Genomic DNA, 18,758 nt, shown 5'->3' on the forward strand with positions numbered 1-18,758 from the left:
ACCATCTCTCAAATAATGCTTTTAGCATTTAGCTTCTCTCATCTATTTTATAGTCAAGAGAGATTCAAACAAGAAAGATTAAGTCATTTGCATCATTCTAAGATAGAGAAGACCTTATGACTCTTAGAACATTTGCAAAAATATTTATTTTCATCTTCTTCAAAAGAGCACTTAACGAGACTCAAACTCATAACCTCCCAAATTCAAGATCCATGTGTTTACAGGTAGACTAAATCCTCGACTCTCGAGTTAAATGACTTTCTTATTTCTATATATGGAGATTAAATTAAAAAATGACCTTGGATTATAAATAAAATAAATGTAAAAAGGAATTTTTATTTTTTTTACCACCCATAGCCTACTACACACAATCATGGTTAAAAAGACATTGAAATCTAGAGCAACCACTGATGTAGATGAGTCAGGTCAGTGACGGTATTTGTAACTGTGTGATTGCGTGTAGTTGCGCAGTGCAAGTAGGTGGAATTATTGAAAGAAAGAGTGAATAATAATAATAATAATAATAATAAATATAAAAAATAAAAATAAAAAAAATATAAAGAGGGAGAGACGGCAGAGAAGTTGGGTTTCTCTTTTGTGTTGTTTGGACTTTGGCAGGCAGTGTGGTGACTGACTGTCTATCTGTCTGTCGTGGGCGGCTCACTCGCTCCTCTCCTCTCGTCTCTCGTCTCTCTATCAACTGTAATTGATTAACCCTATTTCTCCGTTATTCTTATCGTTCTATTCATCGATTTCTCAATTTCAATTTCAATATCGTCATCTATACATTCCTTAATTTCATCTCTTGTTGTTGTTGTTGTTGTTGTTGTTGTTGTTGTTGTTTATATAGTAGTAATTGAATTGAATTTGAATTTGAATTTGAATTTGAATTTGAATTTGAATGTGTATGTATCTACTAACTAACTAACTAAAGTAAAAAGTAAACTAATTAGATTTTATTATTTGTTTTGTTTTGTTTTGAAGAAGAAGAAGAATAATAGTATTATGGGAGAGAGGATCCCATCTGGGAATGGGAATGGGAATGGGAGTAGTTATTTCCAGTTCCATCCTCATCCTGGTCCTGGTCCTGTTGGACTTCCCCCTTCTCCTATCAGGTCCTCCGATCATCGCGAAAGATACATGGCTGAACTATTAGCAGAAAGGCAAAAGCTTGGTCCCTTTTTGCAAGTTCTCCCACAATGTACCAGGCTCTTAACTCAAGGTTCTTATTCCTACTTCTTCTTTGTCTTTCTTTCCAATTTTTATACTATACACTTATTCACTTCCTTAACTTTCCTCATATAATCACACGCTCACTTTCTAATGTCTATCACAGAAATCAGACGCATATCAGGGGGCTTCAATCAACCTACTTTTGCCGAACATGAAAGATTTGAGCCAGATAGTCCATTTAGGCCCTTAGCTCAACATCCAAATACTATGCCAATGGATATGGAAGGATGGCCCACTGTACCTAGAGAGGTAATGCACCTTCATATCACTAAAATTGTAATTCTAATTCTTAGTACTCTTTTTAAATTGTCCCAACATTTAGTAGTTGTGGTTTTCTGTTTGTTTGCTGAGTTTGATTTTATTATTGCATAAACAAGTTTTTAAACTTAAACACCACGCACCATCTGTGCTTTTTGTATTCCATCTTCCATATTTAAAATTAAAATACATGCTTGATAAATGGCCTGTATTAGTTTTAAGCTAATCCTTCTATCACATAAAATACGATGGAAAAAATTCTCACATGGAGTGGTTTACAGGCTCCTTTTTTTTTTACTATTTGTAAACAACTGGAATCAAGACACTTACTATTGCAATAATTCTTCTTGCCTGGAGCTTACATAAGTATTCCCAGATTTTAATCCCATTGGTGAATCCAATACCTAGATAATTAGCTGTTACACTCCTTCACCTGAAGTGAAATACTTAGCCAATAACATATTTCTTTACTATATATGCATTATTATGACTTTTTACACGTGTTAGCACTTGTTGCATGGCAAAGAACTGGTTAGGTTTGTATTTCTTAATTAATCCTGGGCATGTTGCACATAGAAGAACTAAGAACTCAGCACTTAAATTGACATTTTTGAAAATTGGTCCTAGTTATTTAGCTTTTAATCCTGCTTTAATCTCAAGTTCTGAAGAAGTCTTAGAGGAAAATGTTGTTATATATCTTAACCTGTCTAAGACCAGTCATTGTGCTTGCCAAATATCTCTGTAATCCTAGGGAAACCTAGTACTGTAAAGATCCTATAATAGGCCCATCATTGTGGGTCTATTTTAGGCAGTCTTACTTTTCATGTATTTTGCAAACGGATTCCATGACGTGAAGTGAAAAAATGGTATCTATTTGTTGCTAGCCCTCGGCTCTTTGGAGCATTAACATTGTGTGTGTCTTAACATATGCAATGGAATACTAAATGGTCACAAATGGGCAATATACCGGGTGCAATAAAAAATTCTATTGCATTGTGAGGAAAATTGGTAGCAAGAGAGTTTGAGTTTTGATTTCAACTTGTGTTTATAAAAAGGGAGTTCTAAACAATACCAAAGTTCTCCGTGCAGGATAATAGAAATTTCCAAAGAATGGGACCCTTTCAAGCACCACCAGTGGGTTGGCATGGGACACAAGGAATTCCGACAACTCCGATTGTGAAGAGAGTTATCAGGCTTGATGTCCCTGTTGACAAATATCCAACTGTAAGTCCAAATCGTCTTTTATGATTCTGGTTCATGTCAGTTTATCTTCTCAATGTAATAGTTTTTTTTTTACTCAAATCACAGCAGTATAATTTTGTTGGTCGAATTCTGGGACCTCGCGGGAACTCATTGAAAAGAGTGGAAGCCATGACAGAATGTAGGGTTTACATCCGAGGCTGTGGCTCTGTGAAGGATTCTATAAAGGTATAATTGGTATTTAAGTATAAGTATGCACTCTAAAGAACTATAAAAGGGAAACTTGATTCCATAAAGCTCCTAACATGGTAGTTAGTTTCCATCGTGGATCTAATGTTAGCAGTTAGCACCTTTACCTTGCATTGCAAGAGGCCAATTCCATGGTGCTTGAATCAGCAACTTAAATTGTTGGCTCTTCTTTAATTCAAAGATTTTTTTTTTGACAGACTTTAATTCAAAGAATTATACAGTGCTAATTTCAATAATTTGATATTATCAGTACATTTGTAGTCATCACTGACATGTACAAAATGATGTGATGAACACACAACACACTATCTTAATATTGACTAAATAAATTTAGGAAACTCTTCTAGTTGTTACTTCATTCACCTTGGCATTTTGTATCTGATTCCCCATTCTGCTGCTTTTGGATTTCTCATACTATCAGAGCTCACCCCTCATTTTTCATGATGTATTTCAACTTACCCATATTTTCATTATTATAGGAAGAGAAGCTTAAAGATAAACCTGGGTATGAGCACCTTAAAGAGCCATTGCACTTGTTGGTGGAGGCAGAGTTTCCAGAGGATATAATCAATTCACGGTTGGACCATGCTGTGGCAGTACTAGAAAATCTTTTGAAGCCTGTGGTATAGATTTATTTTCACAGTTATTGCATTAATTAATTGTGCTTCTCCCTTTCTTAGTGCTAGCCCATTTTAATATATGGTAACCTGCCAGGATGAATCACTTGATCACTACAAGAAGCAGCAATTGAGGGAGTTAGCTATGATCAATGGTACTTTGAGGGAGGAAAGTCCAAGCATGAGCCCTAGTATGAGTCCAAGTATGTCACCTTTCAATAGTAATGGAATGAAACGTGCCAAGACAGGAAGATGACCCCAGTATGTTAACGGAAGATCTTACATTTTTCTCAAGCTACTTATTACCATCTGATTTAGAATTTGTGGCGGCCTTTATGCTGATTTTATTCACCAGAAACACCTTTGGAACCGAATCTCCTCAACCTGCTTGCAGGGATGGTCGATGGTTTATCCGCTTAATTTCTCTATTTCATTTTGACGTCTATTCTTTGGTGTATTAACCGCTAGAATATTGACCGTCGTATTGCTAAGTTATAGTACAGTATTAACTAAGTTTCCGGTGCTACTTAGTAGCATACCCTAGTTTGATACTTTTTTTTTCATTAAAAATTTGCATTGTTAAATTATTTAATTTCTTACATGTGTATATCTAAATATGCATGGTATTGACTCTTGGTAGAAATAAAACAAATGTATTAGTGGCTTTGATTGTATTGTGACATCAATAATGTTGACATTGGTCAATGGTTGTTATTTTGTTTTATTATTTAAGAGTATGCAAGTGACTGCTGCAGTAGCTTTATGTACCGTAATTTGATCGTGGAATATGAATAAGAATGCTGTATTTATCATCAAACAGCGACAGCGATAAAGGCAATCTTTTGAAGTGATATTGTCTTGTGATACTTTCTTTGTTGATGCGAAATTCAAGCTTCTAGTAGCATTGTTTATCCTAATTTATCACTAACTTTGCAGGACATCTGTCTAAACTCTGGTTGAAAATGGCTGCAATGCGATGGAAAATATAGTACAAATAAGGAAATTAGCACCGATTGATCACTGCTCTAGTTAGTTAAATAGCTAATATTGTGCTGTTAAAAACTGAAAATTGTGTCTGATATAGATGTTGAAATGTCATGCCCATTGTATTAATGTATTTATTTTCTCCCCGAAACCATTAGGTCTTTTTTCATTGTTTGTTGGATTCATACATACAAATAGCTGGATGTGAGTTTTCTTGGAGGTTGGCCACAACGGGAGAAGAGGAGGGAGGTGGTGTCTGGTTGGAAGAGAAAGAGTATAGATTTGGTTGTAATTTTTGCATGTATATTGAATAATAAAGAGAATAGACTAGATTAGATACATAGAAGAATGAATTAATAATGATGGAATAGAATAGAATAGAATAGAATACAAGTAGAAAGAAATACATAAGGGTGGGTGAATCAATCTTTAAGGCCTAGTTCAAGCTCTAACTCATCATCCTCTTCAAACAATTTCAAAAGAAGAGCATATTGCTCTTCCCTTTTCTTCTTACGCCATAACTTAAAAAGTAAAAAAGATAACAAAGAAAATACGACAAGCGCAATAAAGACAGTAATAAGCATAATCATAGTAAAAGAACCACTGCTTCTTTGAGTTTGAGACTCTGACTCTGCTGCAACAGCATGTTTAGAAGAAGAAGAATCATCATCATTACAAAACCCTGTTTCACAAACAAACAAAATTAGCTGTTATCCATCTGCATTGCTTGTTCATACATAGATATAGATAGATTATAACACACGCGCGCGCACACACACACAATTTAGGAGGAGGGAGGTATGCAAGACAGAACAGGAAATGATTCATTCATTAGTAATCATCACACACCCACAACTAAATTCAATAATAGTAATAATAAGCAATTGTTGGGAAATTTTTGTCAAAAAAAAAAGAAGCAATTGTTAGGAAATTGCAAAAATACTAAATAATAAATAAATTATTGGAGAGGGAAAAAGAAGCGGTCAAAGCAAGCAACCTAGAATGAAAAGTGAAGAGTAGGCAACAAGGAAACTCAGTGATCTCACAATTGGGCTCATCATCATCTTCATCTGCGATCTCTTATGTTTATGATTGATGAGGCTTTTGCCTTCTTCCCATTTACTATATATTATTGTTACGTCGTCATCTCCAATGATCTCTTTAACGTTTTCCATACATTTTACATCAACGCCAATTTCTTATTTATTGTTTGTTGATCCTAACAAAGTTAATTACTCTCTGCCCATGCCATATACTAATCTCATAAATCATCCGTCTTCCTTTTTTTTTTGTTACATGTCACTAGCGTACTCCCTCCGTCCAAAATATAAGCAAAAACGAGTCAAAGAAACTTGATATATTTGGTTAAAGATTTGGACTAAATACATTTATTTTTATTGACCACTTTTTGCTTATATTTTGGAACGAAGAAAGTAGGAAGCTTATATATATTTAGATAATAGGCTTCCATTTGAAAAACTATATATTTTTTTTATATAGGATATCTATAGTTAGACACTTAGACTCATCCAATGGTGGAAGATCTTCGGCTACTAAAGTCAATGTGTAATAAGTTTATTTTAGTAGTCACTAGAGCTGGGTATGCGGGCTAGCCCATCCCGTTTAACCCGCCCCGCATAAACCCGCATATTAAACGGGACGAACAAGCCCGTCGGAAAATATAAATGAGTTATAATATTAAGCTCGAGTCTAGTCCGCATAAGCTCGCGGGTTAAACGGTTAACCCGCAATCTATTACAAAAAAAATAAAAAAATCACTTTTCAAAAAATAAACTAAATTAGTAAAATATTGATATAATAAAAGCTTAAAAAAATATATTATTAATAATTTGATGTTATAAAAATAAATAAAGTTTGTGATATCATTGAGTTTATCTATCTTCTCTTTGTAAGTAATGCAACTAAAATCAAATTCAACTGATTCTTGTCGTCATTTTTGTACCGTCCATCGGTAGCTTGGAGAAGTGTGTTTTCCATGATCCAATTAGACTGATTATGGTGCGTGAGGTCAATTTCTTATTTTATACAAGTAGTTTTTACCATTTGATTAATAAATTTCACTATTATAATAAATGAGATGAGATATGATGAGACTTATTGACCAAATAGTAAAAACGACATTTTTACATAGCACAAAATTATTGACCAAATAGTAAAAACGACATTTTTACATAGCACAAAATTATTTTACTTGTGTATATTAAAGGAAACTTGTATCGAATGGAAAATTAAACTGACCTCACTTGAGGTCACTTTAAATGACATGGACCCCCCCCCTCCCTTCCAATTTTGGATAAGATACTAACCTTCTCTAAAGTCTTTTGAAATAGATGAAAATCCCCCTTACCAACTTAACATTGTTTACTAATCATTAAATTTTAAGGAGCAAAACGAACAAGAGAAGTATATGGGAAAGCTAAAGACAACAAATACAAGATTTTCCAACTATAACAAACACTGCAAGATCCCTCCCCAAAACAAACTGATAACGACACTAAAACACCAGGACCAAGATCATCTAAGCAGCACCAAAGATAAATACAGGCTCAAAACCAAATTCACAAAGGACAGCAAAAACAGTGTTAATGAGAGCGACGAAAATGAACTAAAGGAAAAGGTCATTATAGAAGGCCAAAAGAGATGAGAATGAAAGGAAGACATTGACGAAAACGAACTAAGGGAAAATGTCATAATAGAAAGTGTGGCAAGAACAAATGCGACAATAACGAACGAGACGAGAATGAAGATGAATGATACTTAATATTAAACCTCCAAGGAATCCTTCATCATTGATTTCATTCTCATCTCTTTCGTTAATATTAAGTATCATTCATCATCGTTAATATTAAGTATCATTCATCATCGATGATGAATGTTACTTACTATAGTATTCCTAACAGCACGGTTGTTCAGTAATCAGTGGTAAAGAATTGTACTAAAACTTAATTGTAACTCTCATCATGATCACAGCTAAACTTTTTTTATAACAATTTTTAATGAATTTTGTAAGTCCTAACTCCTAATATCATTTCATCGTTTTCTATAAAATACCTAGAAGAAACAAAATTGCATCCCATGAATCCAACAAATAACGAATTTCACACATGCATACATCAAAAAGAAATATAGAATTATAGAACATGTAAGTAATACTGGTCCTGGTCCTGCTACCATCAAAATTAATCTACCACAATCAAGCATTTAGGTTTCAACGTTGATAAAATCACAAAATATCTCAAACTTCACTATAGCAGAAAATAGGAAAGAAACGAAACTCTACCAAAAAGTCACGACAAAACCATAGCCTTTCAATGGGAACTAGGAACAATTTTCACTTAAAGCACTTAGCATCCAAAAGAGCCTCACCCTCAAAAGGTTCAGCATCTTCAATCATCTGACTGGCACGCTCTTTCTGAGCTTCATCAGAGATGTCAACCTTGGTCCACTCATATAGCTCCATGTCATAGCATTCATCAATGACAAACTTTGGAATCTCTTGACCACGGAAAAGCCACAATCCCTTCACCTTAAATGGAGGCTCTGATCCAATCACAAGCATCTTTCCAAATGCATACTTGCGAGCAAGATCCATCCTCTGAAGAAATCCTCCAACCTTGTTCAGTGTCACGAAAGAAACAGTGTTCTCATCATTGTATTTGTAGTCACAAAACCAGAGAGAATATCCCTCCGGATCATACATGTCCCAGAATCCTGCAAGTCAAACAGGAATTAGATTGACAAGTTATCTACAATACATTCATAATCCAGAAGGATGTAAGCAAATATCATAATCCTAAAAGCTACAACACTTGAAAAAGATAAACTACAGGAGCATAAATGAACAATACCATTGACTGCAACCTCACGGAAGTTAGTCTTTGTGTTAGAGTAGAGTCTTTTCCAGTCATCCAATACCATCTTGCTTGGAGGAAGAAGATCAAGAGGATTCTTGGGTTTGGGCTTGGGTGCCTCCTCTTCAGCTTCTTCTTTGGGCTTTTCGGGCTCTGATTTAGACACTTTCTTTGGTTCTTCTTTGGTTTTGGGCTTTGATTCCTTAGGCTGGGCAGGCTTCTTTGCAGATTGAATAGGTGGCATAGCTTCAGTCTGCTTAACCTGGCCTAATATCTTTCTGAAATTTGGCTGGTTGACCAAGGTCCAGAAGTATCTCTCAACATGAGGAAACTCTGAGGTGAAACTCTTGACCAAGAGTTTAGAGAAACCCAAATACAAGTTGACTGTTGTAATGATGTCGGCAAGGGTAACAGAATCCCCGACCAGATAGGTATTTTGGGCAAGGTGAGTGTTCAAAGCCTCAAATGATCTCTTCAATGCAGCAATTGCAGCCTCCTCTGCCTTCATTCAGACAAATAATTCAAAAAGAGGAAAACATTCAGTAAAAGGGTAAGTTAACAGGTATTACAAACCAATCAAGATAGAGATTGTTGTACCAACTAAGATGTTAAAACATTTGTTTCTGGCCATACCAATTGATTTCAGAAAACACCTATCATTACTTTTGAATAATTGCCACTAACTCAAATATCATTATATAATTGCTATCAATACTTAGAGATTAGAAACTTGAAACTAATTACCAAAGCACTAATGATATTGAAAAAAAAAACATTATACATAACTTACTGGAGGAAGGTAGGGGGCAAATCCAAGTCTTGGCAGGTACAACTTGATAATATTGGCATCAATCTCCAAAGAAGAAAAATCAATCCACTGATCAACGTGGGCCTGAAAAAGTAAAATACAAAGAGAATGAAACAAGAGGACATTTCCAAAGGAAGATATAATTAAGCGTGTATATATATATATATATATATATATATATATATATATATATATATATATATATATATATATATATATATATATATATATATATATATATATATATATATATATATATATATATATATATATATCAGAATAAAAATCGTTGACACTACAGGTACCTGATCAATGGGAGATGATCCAAACAAAGTGTTTTCACTGGATCGGGCAACTGCGGCAAACACAGACAATAGTGAATGACAAGAAGGAATAATAAATGTAGATAAAAGAGAAATGGATAAACGGTAAGCATACCATAGCGAGCAATGGCATTGCTCTCAAAGACAGAACCGTGAGGGGTTTCCAAGACAGGAACCTGGAAGTTAATTAATAATAAATACTACTAGTTATAATTTGATTTGATGATGATTATATATTAGTATATGGGAAAAGAAAGACCTTTCCAATAGGGTTCATCTTGAGAAATTGAGGAGTTTTGTTGGAAACACCCATCTGAAAATCTGGGACCAATTGAACTTGAACGCCGGCATATTCAGCGGTAATTAGAGTCTTGTAAGCATTTTTGTTTTCCTTGGTAGCGTGAAGGGTCTACAAAATTAATTAATTAATCAATCAGTAATTGAAAGTAAAGTAGATAAACAACGAGAGATAGTATAGTATTGAAAGTAAAAAAGAAAAAGTGACTGACGAGAGCCATGGGTGGTTTGTTGCTTTGGCAGCAGTGGTTCTGAGATCTGATGACAAAAAAGCAAACAACACAAATCTGAGTTAAGTAGCAGTAGTAGTAGTATGTTGCTGAATTGAAAATTGAGAAAGCGTAGCAGAAATCGATAAGTAATAAAACGGCGGCACTTACAGTAATAATAATGGAAGGAACGAGAGTTGAGTTGAGTTTGAGAAGAGAGACTCTTCTTCTCTCAATTCCTATTCGAATGAATGAATGAATCGATCGCGCAAATGGAAATGAAGGAAGAAGGAACGAAGGAAGAAAGAGTTAATCTAGGTTTTCTAATATACTCACTCAAACCCCTAAAACGGGTCGCCCAGTTAGCATCGGCCCACGATCCATAAGCCCTAGTACAATACAACAAACAATCCGTTTCTAATTTTCATTATTATTACTATAGGGTCAGATAGGCGCGGAATAAAACGTCCGCCTATGTTTAACTTATGTTAAAAAAAAACTTATGTTATGAAATCAGAGATTAATAAAGTTTTGCAATTAAAAAATGTACCTTATTTAAATTTCTGCAAGAATTGTGATAGTTGGAAGACCTTAACAAGAAACAACCATTGTGTTATTTGAATTTAAATTTTGAATTTAAAATGAAGGGTAATTTGGACAATATAAAAATTCAGCCCAAACTCACATATCCTTTTTTATATATTGTTAGAGATTATTATTATTATTATTATTATTAAACGAGATGTATAAGGGAACATGATAAGAGACAGGATATGATAACTGTATCATATCCTGCCGTAATCCGGTGTTTGGTAATACAGCGGGATATGATAAGATAATCCCGAAGCTTATCCTATCCTGTCTCTCTAGTTATAATTCTTATCCTGAAATTGAGCTGGGTTACCAGCAGGATAGGGTAAGAAAAAACATTATTGATTTATTTTATAAAATATATTTTAAAATACATAAAATAAAATTAATAAAATATAAATAATAAAATAATTATTTTTTAAATATATATGTGATTTTCTCACAAGGTAATTTTGTAATTTCTATTTTCTAAAAAATCAAAATTTTACTAAAATTACAATATTTTAAAGTAAAATGATTATTAAAAAACTGACAAATAGGGATATTAATTTAAATTTTATAAAAAATTAAATATAATTATTTTGCAATAGTAGTTTTATTATTTACGTATGAGATATATCATATAATTATTTGGCTTATCTAACATGTATATATTATTGAGTTATTTTTTTGATCATGATTCATATAAAAAATTAAACTTGATTATTTTCTCATGATTTTTATTTTAAATTATATAAAGTTATTTGATTACTTATTTATATTTTTTATTTATAAAATTCAAAGTATTACAAAATAATTTTAAAAAAATAACAATTGTTTTACAAGAGTAGTTTTGTCATTTAAATATGTTATATATCTTATCATATTATTATGAGCAAGTATGTATTAAAAATAAAAGATAATAGTTATCATGTTTGTTATCCTGTGTGTATCAAACACATGATATGGTAATTGAGTATAACTGTTATCCTGCTGTTATCATATCATATCCTTATTCTGTTTTATATCCTATCCTGTCACTATGTCATAACATTTTTTTAGGTGATTTAGACACTTTGGTATTTATTGGTTTTTCACCACATGTATCCGGCCCATTGAATTGTCTAACCAGATTTGGAGGTCAGTTCTGAGCGGTTCAAGCCCCCTCCTGATCGTAGTTGTCGTGATCAAACAATGGTTCTTCCTACCAAATACAACGACCAACTCCACTGTACCAATTAATAAAGACTGAAATCATATTTAACCTTTTAACCTATAAATAAAAAAAGGTTATAATATACTAACAAATATTTTGTAAAAAAAAAGTGTACTAACAAATATTGATACCATTTTTTTAGTGTTTAAAAAAAATGAAAAACGAAAGAGATGTTTGTACTTTGTAGAAAGAAAGAAAGAAAAGAAGAAAAAAATGATTGTATAAAAAAGAAATGAAGGAGAGAAAGAGTGAAAAGAAAAAGAAAAAGAAAAAGAAGAGAGAGTGAGTTGAAAAAGAAAGATGAGTCGTAGAGGAGGAGAGGAAGAATACGATTATCTGTTCAAGGTAGTACTTATCGGCGATTCAGGCGTCGGTAAATCGAATCTTCTATCCAGATTCACTCGCAACGAATTTTGTCTTGAGTCCAAGTCCACTATTGGCGTCGAATTCGCAACTCGTACCCTTCAGGTTAGTTCGTTAATTCTTCTCCTCTCACTCAGATCTCGCGGCTCATTGTACCAATGGATGGATTAGATTCATTGTTTTTAGAAGTAAGACAGACAGTAGTAACTTGCAATTTGCATTAACCGTTTCTTTAGGGCTGCCGGCTATTATTATTATGCTCTAATCAATGTTATAGTATTATTAATTAATCCCTTTCATATGTTTTCTAACTATTATTATTATTATTATTAATTCATTAAATTATTATGTCATCAAAGTCATTCAAATCGAATGAAATGAGAGAGAATCTAAGTTTGGTTATGATGGTTTGTTTGGCAGGTTGAGGGAAAAACTGTCAAAGCTCAGATATGGGATACTGCCGGACAGGAACGCTACAGGGCCATCACCAGTGCCTACTACCGTGGTGCCCTAGGTGCTCTTCTCGTCTATGATGTCACCAAACCCACTACTTTCGACAATGTCCAAAGATGGCTAAAGGAACTCAGGGACCATGCCGATGCTAACATTGTCATCATGTTGATTGGCAACAAAACTGATCTCAAGCATCTCCGCGCTGTTGCCACAGAGGATGCTCAGAGTTATGCCGAGAAGGAAGGCCTTTCTTTCATTGAGACTTCTGCTCTCGAAGCAACCAATGTGGAGAAGGCTTTCCAAACAATCCTTGGAGAGATATACCGCATAATCAGTAAGAAATCACTGTCTTCCAATGAACCTGCTGCTGCTGCTGCCAATATTAAAGAAGGCAAGACCATCACCGTTGGGGGATCCGAAACCACCAATACAACCAAGCCCTGCTGTACATCTTGAGAACTTCTTCATCCGGGACTAGGGACGGAGAGAGAGTTTATATTGTTATTGTTATAGATATAGTATTACTTTGTTTTTCATTCTATGCTGCTCTGCTCACTATCAGGATCAGCATTGTTCATTTTGTTTTTGTTTCTTATAATTCTTTTTCAACTTTGTTTTCCTTTCTTATAAGGATTTATTTATCATCATTTCCTATGCCAGTGTATGATATGTGTGGTGAGTAATTAGCTCTACTTTCAATTCCTCCTAAGGTTCTAAAACACTGTTATGTTTTGTTCATCTTTTTACCGGGTTCGCTTGCAGATCTGTGATTCATGTTTACACATTAAATTCCCTTTCGTGCTTACATAGTTGGTGGACTTATCAATGATCACTAATTTCATCACATATGAAGAAACAGCTTTATTTTTTAAGGCACGGGTATATTGCATCTCCAATGTTCTATTACTCTTTGAATGTGCATTTTGTTAGTTAAATTTTGGTTTTGAGGATGTAGGCATTGATTTAATTGAATTTTATTATTCAGCAGTTATCGTGAGATGTATATATAATTTGAAAGAAACTCCACATGTAGGACAAATGTTTAGGTTAGCTTAGTTATTTTAAAGGCTTAACAACTTAGGGTTATCTACAGCTTTCGTCTCTGAATTTTTTTAAGTCAATCAAGTGCTTGTATAGAATCCCCTGCTATTGAATATGAGTAACTATTCAATTCCTTAATAGAAATAGATGGGAGTAGTTGGTTTTATTCCTTCACTTAAATCGAGGATCTTAGATCTTGCCACTGTGATCTTTTCTCTTGTTTCAGAAGCTGGGATTGGGCCGGCTTTCCTTTCTTAACCAGGCTCAAGGGAAGCTAGAAGTCAAAGAAGCCTTTGGTGCCTAGCGAAAGCGAGTTCTTCTTTCTTTTCTTGCTCGAAGGGTAGGTGGATCTGAGTCAATTCGATCTTTTCGGTTCGGCACTTTCAAATGATTGTGTTTAACACCCTAACGATTCTGTGAAAGGGGAATCATATTACTATTGAGCTGACTAAACTCAGTTGTCGGTTAGCGGGTGCATGCAGGTGAAACAAGGAAAGAAATTCCAATCATCTCTTTGGTTGGTTTTTTATTTTGCACCTGCAAGTCTGCAGCTGATATAATGTATATGCTGTTCACATGTTACTTGATATCTTCTGGTGCCCATATAGTTCTCTGTTGTGTGATATTGTGAAGCAGCCCATCACTATTGTAGAAGTAAATTATGCTTGAAAGTCTTTCTATGTTTTTAATTGGGGTCATACAGTATTTTGGAAGACTAGGGATTTATTGCTAAAACAAGAATAATTCGTGTCTTCTGTTTAGATTAAATCTGAGCCTTTGTGTGTAGGTCAACCAGTCAACACTTGTATTGGCTGGGATTCTGTATGGTTTTATCATGTAATTTGTTTATCACTGGATAAATAATAAGCATACATGCATTGGATAATAACTTCTCCATATCAATGTATTTTGAGATCACGGTCTTCACAATATTCTCAAATGAATCGTAACTAACTTAACTACCGCAGTCATACACTAAATTTGATTTCCATTTTTTTTTTGAGTTATATTTTTTATCTGAGTTTTAAACTATTATTATTGATATTGATGTAAAATATGCGTGAAAAGTGGTTTACGAGAATGAAGAACAAACAAGGACATTCTTTGAATCATCGTTATCTTTTTCATTCCATCTTGGCCAGATATCAATCACTACAATAGTTAATTTTTATTTTTTAAAAAAATCCTTAATGAGTTTAGGGGTTAGTTTATCAAAGTAGCTTAAATCTTTAAAATTATTATTTTTTTATTCATGCTTGGTTATGTAAAAGTATATTTTATATAAATAATATTTACTACAGTATAATAATACCATTAAAGACGTGATAAATTGGATAAGTATAAATATTTTTAATCAATTCAGCAAACTTGGATATCATAACCCGTCTGATTTAATGTATAGCGAACTTGTCACCATCTTTTTTAATTAAGTTTAAGCTGAATTATTTGTTTTTTAGGAGGAAAGGCAAGTCAAAACTTGATAGAAAAGAAGGAAGACACAAAGACCCCATGGCAGCAAGAAAAAAAAAGGCGATCTTGTGCAGGCTGAATATCGTACAAGACTATCAAAATTAAGTGGCGCCTTCTAGGGTACGTAAGGAGAACGAGTCTCTCACTGTGAGAGACCAATTTTTTTTGTATGCGCATAGTACTCCCTAGTCCAACGCCGCTGTCAAACACACCATCATTTTTGCTCTCAAATTTCAATCCCACAAACCATGATTTTCTCAATATCTGAGATCTTATCTTGAATATCATAAATTGTAACTTTTGATGCATTTAGGTTACTAAATCAAACTTCTCTTGTTTTCTTAATACCTGAAGCAATTCTCTTCACTTTTTCTTCCAAAAACACAAGCTTCTTATGAAAGTTAATTTGATACTTAATGGGTGAGGTTAATAATCACGTGCAATGTTTAAATCAATCTGTTAATTTTGTAAGGAGTTTAATTTTAAAGAATTAATTCAGAAATTTATTTAACATAAATCTTTAATCATTTATCCACCCTAAGTTTTTTTTTTTGAAAAAATTCATTTAAATATTTGAGAAATTATGCTCCATTAATATTATGTGTTTGTTGCATAAAGAAAGAAAGAAGGGAAAAAAGAAAGAGAGAGTGTGGAGCAGAGGAAGAAGAGATGAAAGAGGAGATAATATGGTGTGGAAACTTTATTATAGTTTGATGTAAACTTTTATGATCTAACGGTGAATATAAGTCTCCCACCATGAGGGGGACGGATTCTCTCCGGTACTGGACAATGTCCAGTGGAATCCGTGCCTTTGATTGTTTGTTTAATAATTAAAAGTTTTGTGCCAAAGGATATAGATGGATTGGATTGCACTGGACAGAAAATGCACGGGAGAACCACTCCACCATGGGGCACCTATTTCACTCACCCACCCTAGACTTGGCCAAACTAAGTTGATTTCCAACAAAGTATAAGCTCGGTTTTGAAGGCCTCTACAACATAGAAAGTATCATCACCAATCAATCTATTGTATATATTGCACGCATAGCATTAACTGGGAATGACTTCGATTGCTGTGTGCACTTATGAAATATGTTTGCGAAATTGTATGGTCAAAGCCTTAAGCTAATATATTATGCGTATAAGAAATTGCTTCCTATTCACTCTAAATTTGAGTAGTCACCATAAGAGTCAGAAACTATATTATCCAAGGATTAAATAGATGGTATTTTGGCAGTGACCGAAACATCCATGTCATAACAGATTAAAGAAACACGGTCTCTCTATTTTACTATAAGAGTTAAAAAAGAGATGGAAATTTACAAGTTCAACCTAACCACAACAATTGCTCTTCTGTGGGATTGGTTGCCCCTTCATCTGAACAGATTCAGAAGACTTACTACCAGTTGGTTGGCTTCCCATCCTGCATATTCAAATCAAGGTCCAAAACAAGTCATGTTGTGCATGAATAAAGTAAAGAAATAACGTGATTAGAAAATTGATACTCGATAAGAATATGGCACTAGATAAATCTAAAACTTGTTAAGGATTAAATGTTGGCATGGCACACATTATCTGTTATCAAACTCTTGATTATGGAAATTTAGCTTGCAAAGAAAGGCCATCATTTATTCCTCAGATAAAGCTTTAATTTGTTATTATTTTATATAAAACATATTTTATCATTCATGCATAAATAAAATAAACATGAAAAGTGTCGTTTAAAAAAGGAAAAGAAAATGGCACAAACTCATGATGATCTAGTGTCAATTTTAATTTTGCATATGTTGAGAAAAATAATAGCAATGAATCATAATCATTTGTGAATCGATAGATATGATGATAAATGAAACAAGGGAAGCTAGAAATAGTAGATACTTGTTCTTAATCTCTGCTGCCATAGTTAAGAAAGCCTGCTCCACATTGATGGAGTCTTTAGCACTTGTCTCAAGGAAAGGGATGCCAAGCTCATCTGCAAATGCCTGTGGTTCATGTCCATGAACATCAAAGGATATGTCAGTCAGGCAATCAAACTAGGAGTAACTGATATATTCAGGCCCATGCATTCTTTTAAGTGAACAATTCTACATTGAATTCAATAGCACCACTATTTTGGACAACGAAAAATAAATTGTAGATCAGACCAGCGAATATTGAAAAGTGGATATGACTAATTAAAAGTATTTATTTACCTTGGCAGTCTGTGTGTGAACAAGTTTGTTGTCAATGAGATCACATTTATTCCCAACAAGAAGCTTGCATACAGTGTTATTTGCATAACGATCAATTTCATGCAACCACTGCTTGACATTGTTGAAACTTTCCATGTCAGTGACATCATAAACAATAATGATTCCATGAGCTCCTCTATAATAACTGCTAGTTATAGTCCGGAATCGCTCCTGTCCAGCGGTATCCCACTAAAACAAAGATAATTAAATGATTAATTCATTATTATTATAGTAAAAAAAAGCAGAATGAATGAATGATAGTTAGTTAGTTACATACAATCTGCAGCTTGACGGTTTTCCCTTGTTGTTCCACAGTTCTGATTTTCTGGCAGCAATAAATAATAATAATAATAATAATAATAATAATAATAATAATAATAATAATAATAATAATAATAATAATAATAATAATAAATAGTAATTGATTGATATAATAGTGAAAAAAGAGAGTTAGTTAGTTGGTTACGAAATCGACTCCGATGGTACTAATGTAGTTGTCATCATACGAGTCATCCTGAGTGAGAAAAGAAAAGAAAGGGTGAGTGAGTGAGTACTACTATTACTATTACTAAAGGAGGAGGATCTGAGAGAGAGAGAGAATAGAAAGGAACGAACCGCAAATCTGAGAAGCAAACATGACTTTCCAACGGAGGAGTCTCCGATTATCAGAAGCTTAAACAGGTAATCGCTGAAAATCAAACGATCAATGCTTCTTACAGTTAACAATTAACAACACAATACTTACTAACAGTAATAACAAGTTGAAGAACTTACTATTCGTTGCTCATAATGAATGAATGTGGTCTTCGTCTTCTTCAATTCAATATTCTTTCCCAATTCTATACTCTTCCCTTCCCCTCCCCTCCCCTCGCCGCTAAATACAAATACCCTTTCTTTTCTTTTTCTTTTTCTTTTTCTTTTCCTTTAAGTACTCAAATAGTGAGTGAGTGTGCGTGTCAAAACCAAAACAGGCAACAATATTAACGCCTAATCTCATTCGGAGTTAGAGAAGTGCTAACAACAAACTCTTTAACAAACATATTTTAACACATTCTCTTCTATTGGTTAAAATTTATATGGGTCCCATAAAAGTTATATGGGTACACATTTTTTATGGGACCCATGTGAATTTCAACCAATAAAAGAGAGTGTGTTGGAGTGTGTTTGTTAAAAGTGTGTTGCTAGCATTATTCTTCGGAGTTAATAATTAGTGTGGATTTTTTTTTATTAAGACATTGAGTATACAATTTTTAATATATTTAGTTTTTTATTTACGGTTTGTGATCCCAGCCTTGTAAAATGTCGGCCAGAGTTTCAATAATATCATAATAATATTATTTAGGCTTAATTAGTAAAATGGTCCC

The 18,758-nt window shown here is 33.6% G+C and overlaps 5 protein-coding genes across 13 annotated transcripts; 2 read left to right on the top strand and 3 right to left on the bottom strand.

Annotated features, from left to right (window-relative positions):
- Window positions 1-571: 571 nt before the first annotated feature.
- LOC123910766 (KH domain-containing protein At1g09660/At1g09670-like) lies at window positions 572-4,374 on the top strand. 9 transcript variants are annotated; one of them, XM_045961976.1, is made up of 7 exons: window positions 572-702; window positions 985-1,222; window positions 1,337-1,482; window positions 2,569-2,715; window positions 2,800-2,919; window positions 3,420-3,563; window positions 3,655-4,374. In XM_045961976.1, the coding sequence occupies exons 2-7, from the start codon at window positions 1,006-1,008 to the stop codon at window positions 3,811-3,813; spliced, it is 933 nt and encodes a 310-aa protein (XP_045817932.1). In that variant the 5' UTR covers window positions 572-702; window positions 985-1,005; the 3' UTR covers window positions 3,814-4,374. The 9 variants fall into 9 exon arrangements, with proteins under 9 accessions (XP_045817932.1, XP_045817936.1, XP_045817937.1 ...); XM_045961980.1 differs by having other exon boundaries at window positions 2,803-2,919; XM_045961981.1 differs by having other exon boundaries at window positions 573-702; window positions 2,581-2,715.
- A 518-nt stretch (window positions 4,375-4,892) lies between these two features.
- LOC123910769 lies at window positions 4,893-5,773 on the bottom strand. Its single transcript, XM_045961986.1, has 2 exons — window positions 5,539-5,773; window positions 4,893-5,223 (listed from the first exon to the last, which is right to left on the bottom strand). Exons 1-2 carry the CDS (start codon window positions 5,714-5,716, stop codon window positions 4,964-4,966), a joined length of 438 nt encoding a protein of 145 aa, XP_045817942.1. The 5' UTR covers window positions 5,717-5,773; the 3' UTR covers window positions 4,893-4,963.
- Window positions 5,774-7,727: 1,954 nt separating this feature from the next.
- LOC123910765 (elongation factor 1-gamma-like) lies at window positions 7,728-10,446 on the bottom strand. The gene is made up of 8 exons (XM_045961975.1): window positions 10,222-10,446; window positions 10,054-10,099; window positions 9,804-9,953; window positions 9,660-9,720; window positions 9,527-9,576; window positions 9,204-9,305; window positions 8,411-8,915; window positions 7,728-8,273 (listed from the first exon to the last, which is right to left on the bottom strand). Exons 2-8 carry the CDS (start codon window positions 10,060-10,062, stop codon window positions 7,894-7,896), a joined length of 1,257 nt encoding a protein of 418 aa, XP_045817931.1. The 5' UTR covers window positions 10,063-10,099; window positions 10,222-10,446; the 3' UTR covers window positions 7,728-7,893.
- A 1,573-nt stretch (window positions 10,447-12,019) lies between these two features.
- LOC123910768 (ras-related protein RABA2a) lies at window positions 12,020-13,413 on the top strand. Its single transcript, XM_045961985.1, has 2 exons — window positions 12,020-12,304; window positions 12,620-13,413. Exons 1-2 carry the CDS (start codon window positions 12,137-12,139, stop codon window positions 13,106-13,108), a joined length of 657 nt encoding a protein of 218 aa, XP_045817941.1. The 5' UTR covers window positions 12,020-12,136; the 3' UTR covers window positions 13,109-13,413.
- A 2,890-nt stretch (window positions 13,414-16,303) lies between these two features.
- LOC123910770 (ras-related protein RABD1-like) lies at window positions 16,304-18,332 on the bottom strand. The gene is made up of 7 exons (XM_045961988.1): window positions 18,169-18,332; window positions 18,010-18,082; window positions 17,861-17,908; window positions 17,672-17,719; window positions 17,356-17,583; window positions 17,042-17,145; window positions 16,304-16,586 (listed from the first exon to the last, which is right to left on the bottom strand). The coding sequence occupies exons 1-7, from the start codon at window positions 18,180-18,182 to the stop codon at window positions 16,496-16,498; spliced, it is 606 nt and encodes a 201-aa protein (XP_045817944.1). The 5' UTR covers window positions 18,183-18,332; the 3' UTR covers window positions 16,304-16,495.
- Window positions 18,333-18,758: the final 426 nt, after the last annotated feature.

Source organism: Trifolium pratense, linkage group LG2, assembly GCF_020283565.1.
Source record: "Trifolium pratense cultivar HEN17-A07 linkage group LG2, ARS_RC_1.1, whole genome shotgun sequence".
Classification (NCBI taxonomy): Eukaryota; Viridiplantae; Streptophyta; class Magnoliopsida; order Fabales; family Fabaceae; genus Trifolium; species Trifolium pratense.

Excerpts from the sequence above, each read along its gene's own strand:
- LOC123910766 (XM_045961976.1), top strand. The coding sequence starts at position 1,006 with ATGGGAGAGAGGATCCCATCTGGGAATGGGAATGGGAATGGGAGTAGT. Across the intron at positions 2,920-3,419 it reads CTGTGAAGGATTCTATAAAG|GAAGAGAAGCTTAAAGATAA; the intron begins GTATAATTGGTA and ends TCATTATTATAG. Across the intron at positions 3,564-3,654 it reads AAAATCTTTTGAAGCCTGTG|GATGAATCACTTGATCACTA; the intron begins GTATAGATTTAT and ends GTAACCTGCCAG.
- LOC123910769 (XM_045961986.1), bottom strand. The coding sequence starts at position 5,716 with ATGGAAAACGTTAAAGAGATCATTGGAGATGACGACGTAACAATAATA. Across the intron at positions 5,224-5,538 it reads CTCTTCACTTTTCATTCTAG|GGTTTTGTAATGATGATGAT; the intron begins GTTGCTTGCTTT and ends TTTGTGAAACAG.
- LOC123910765 (XM_045961975.1), bottom strand. Across the intron at positions 8,916-9,203 it reads TTGCCCCCTACCTTCCTCCA|GCAGAGGAGGCTGCAATTGC; the intron begins GTAAGTTATGTA and ends GTCTGAATGAAG. Across the intron at positions 8,274-8,410 it reads CCGTGAGGTTGCAGTCAATG|GATTCTGGGACATGTATGAT; the intron begins GTATTGTTCATT and ends TTTGACTTGCAG.
- LOC123910768 (XM_045961985.1), top strand. The coding sequence starts at position 12,137 with ATGAGTCGTAGAGGAGGAGAGGAAGAATACGATTATCTGTTCAAGGTA. Across the intron at positions 12,305-12,619 it reads TCGCAACTCGTACCCTTCAG|GTTGAGGGAAAAACTGTCAA; the intron begins GTTAGTTCGTTA and ends TTTGTTTGGCAG.
- LOC123910770 (XM_045961988.1), bottom strand. Across the intron at positions 17,146-17,355 it reads TTCACACACAGACTGCCAAG|GCATTTGCAGATGAGCTTGG; the intron begins GTAAATAAATAC and ends CATGAACCACAG. Across the intron at positions 16,587-17,041 it reads GCAGCAGAGATTAAGAACAA|GATGGGAAGCCAACCAACTG; the intron begins GTATCTACTATT and ends TTGAATATGCAG.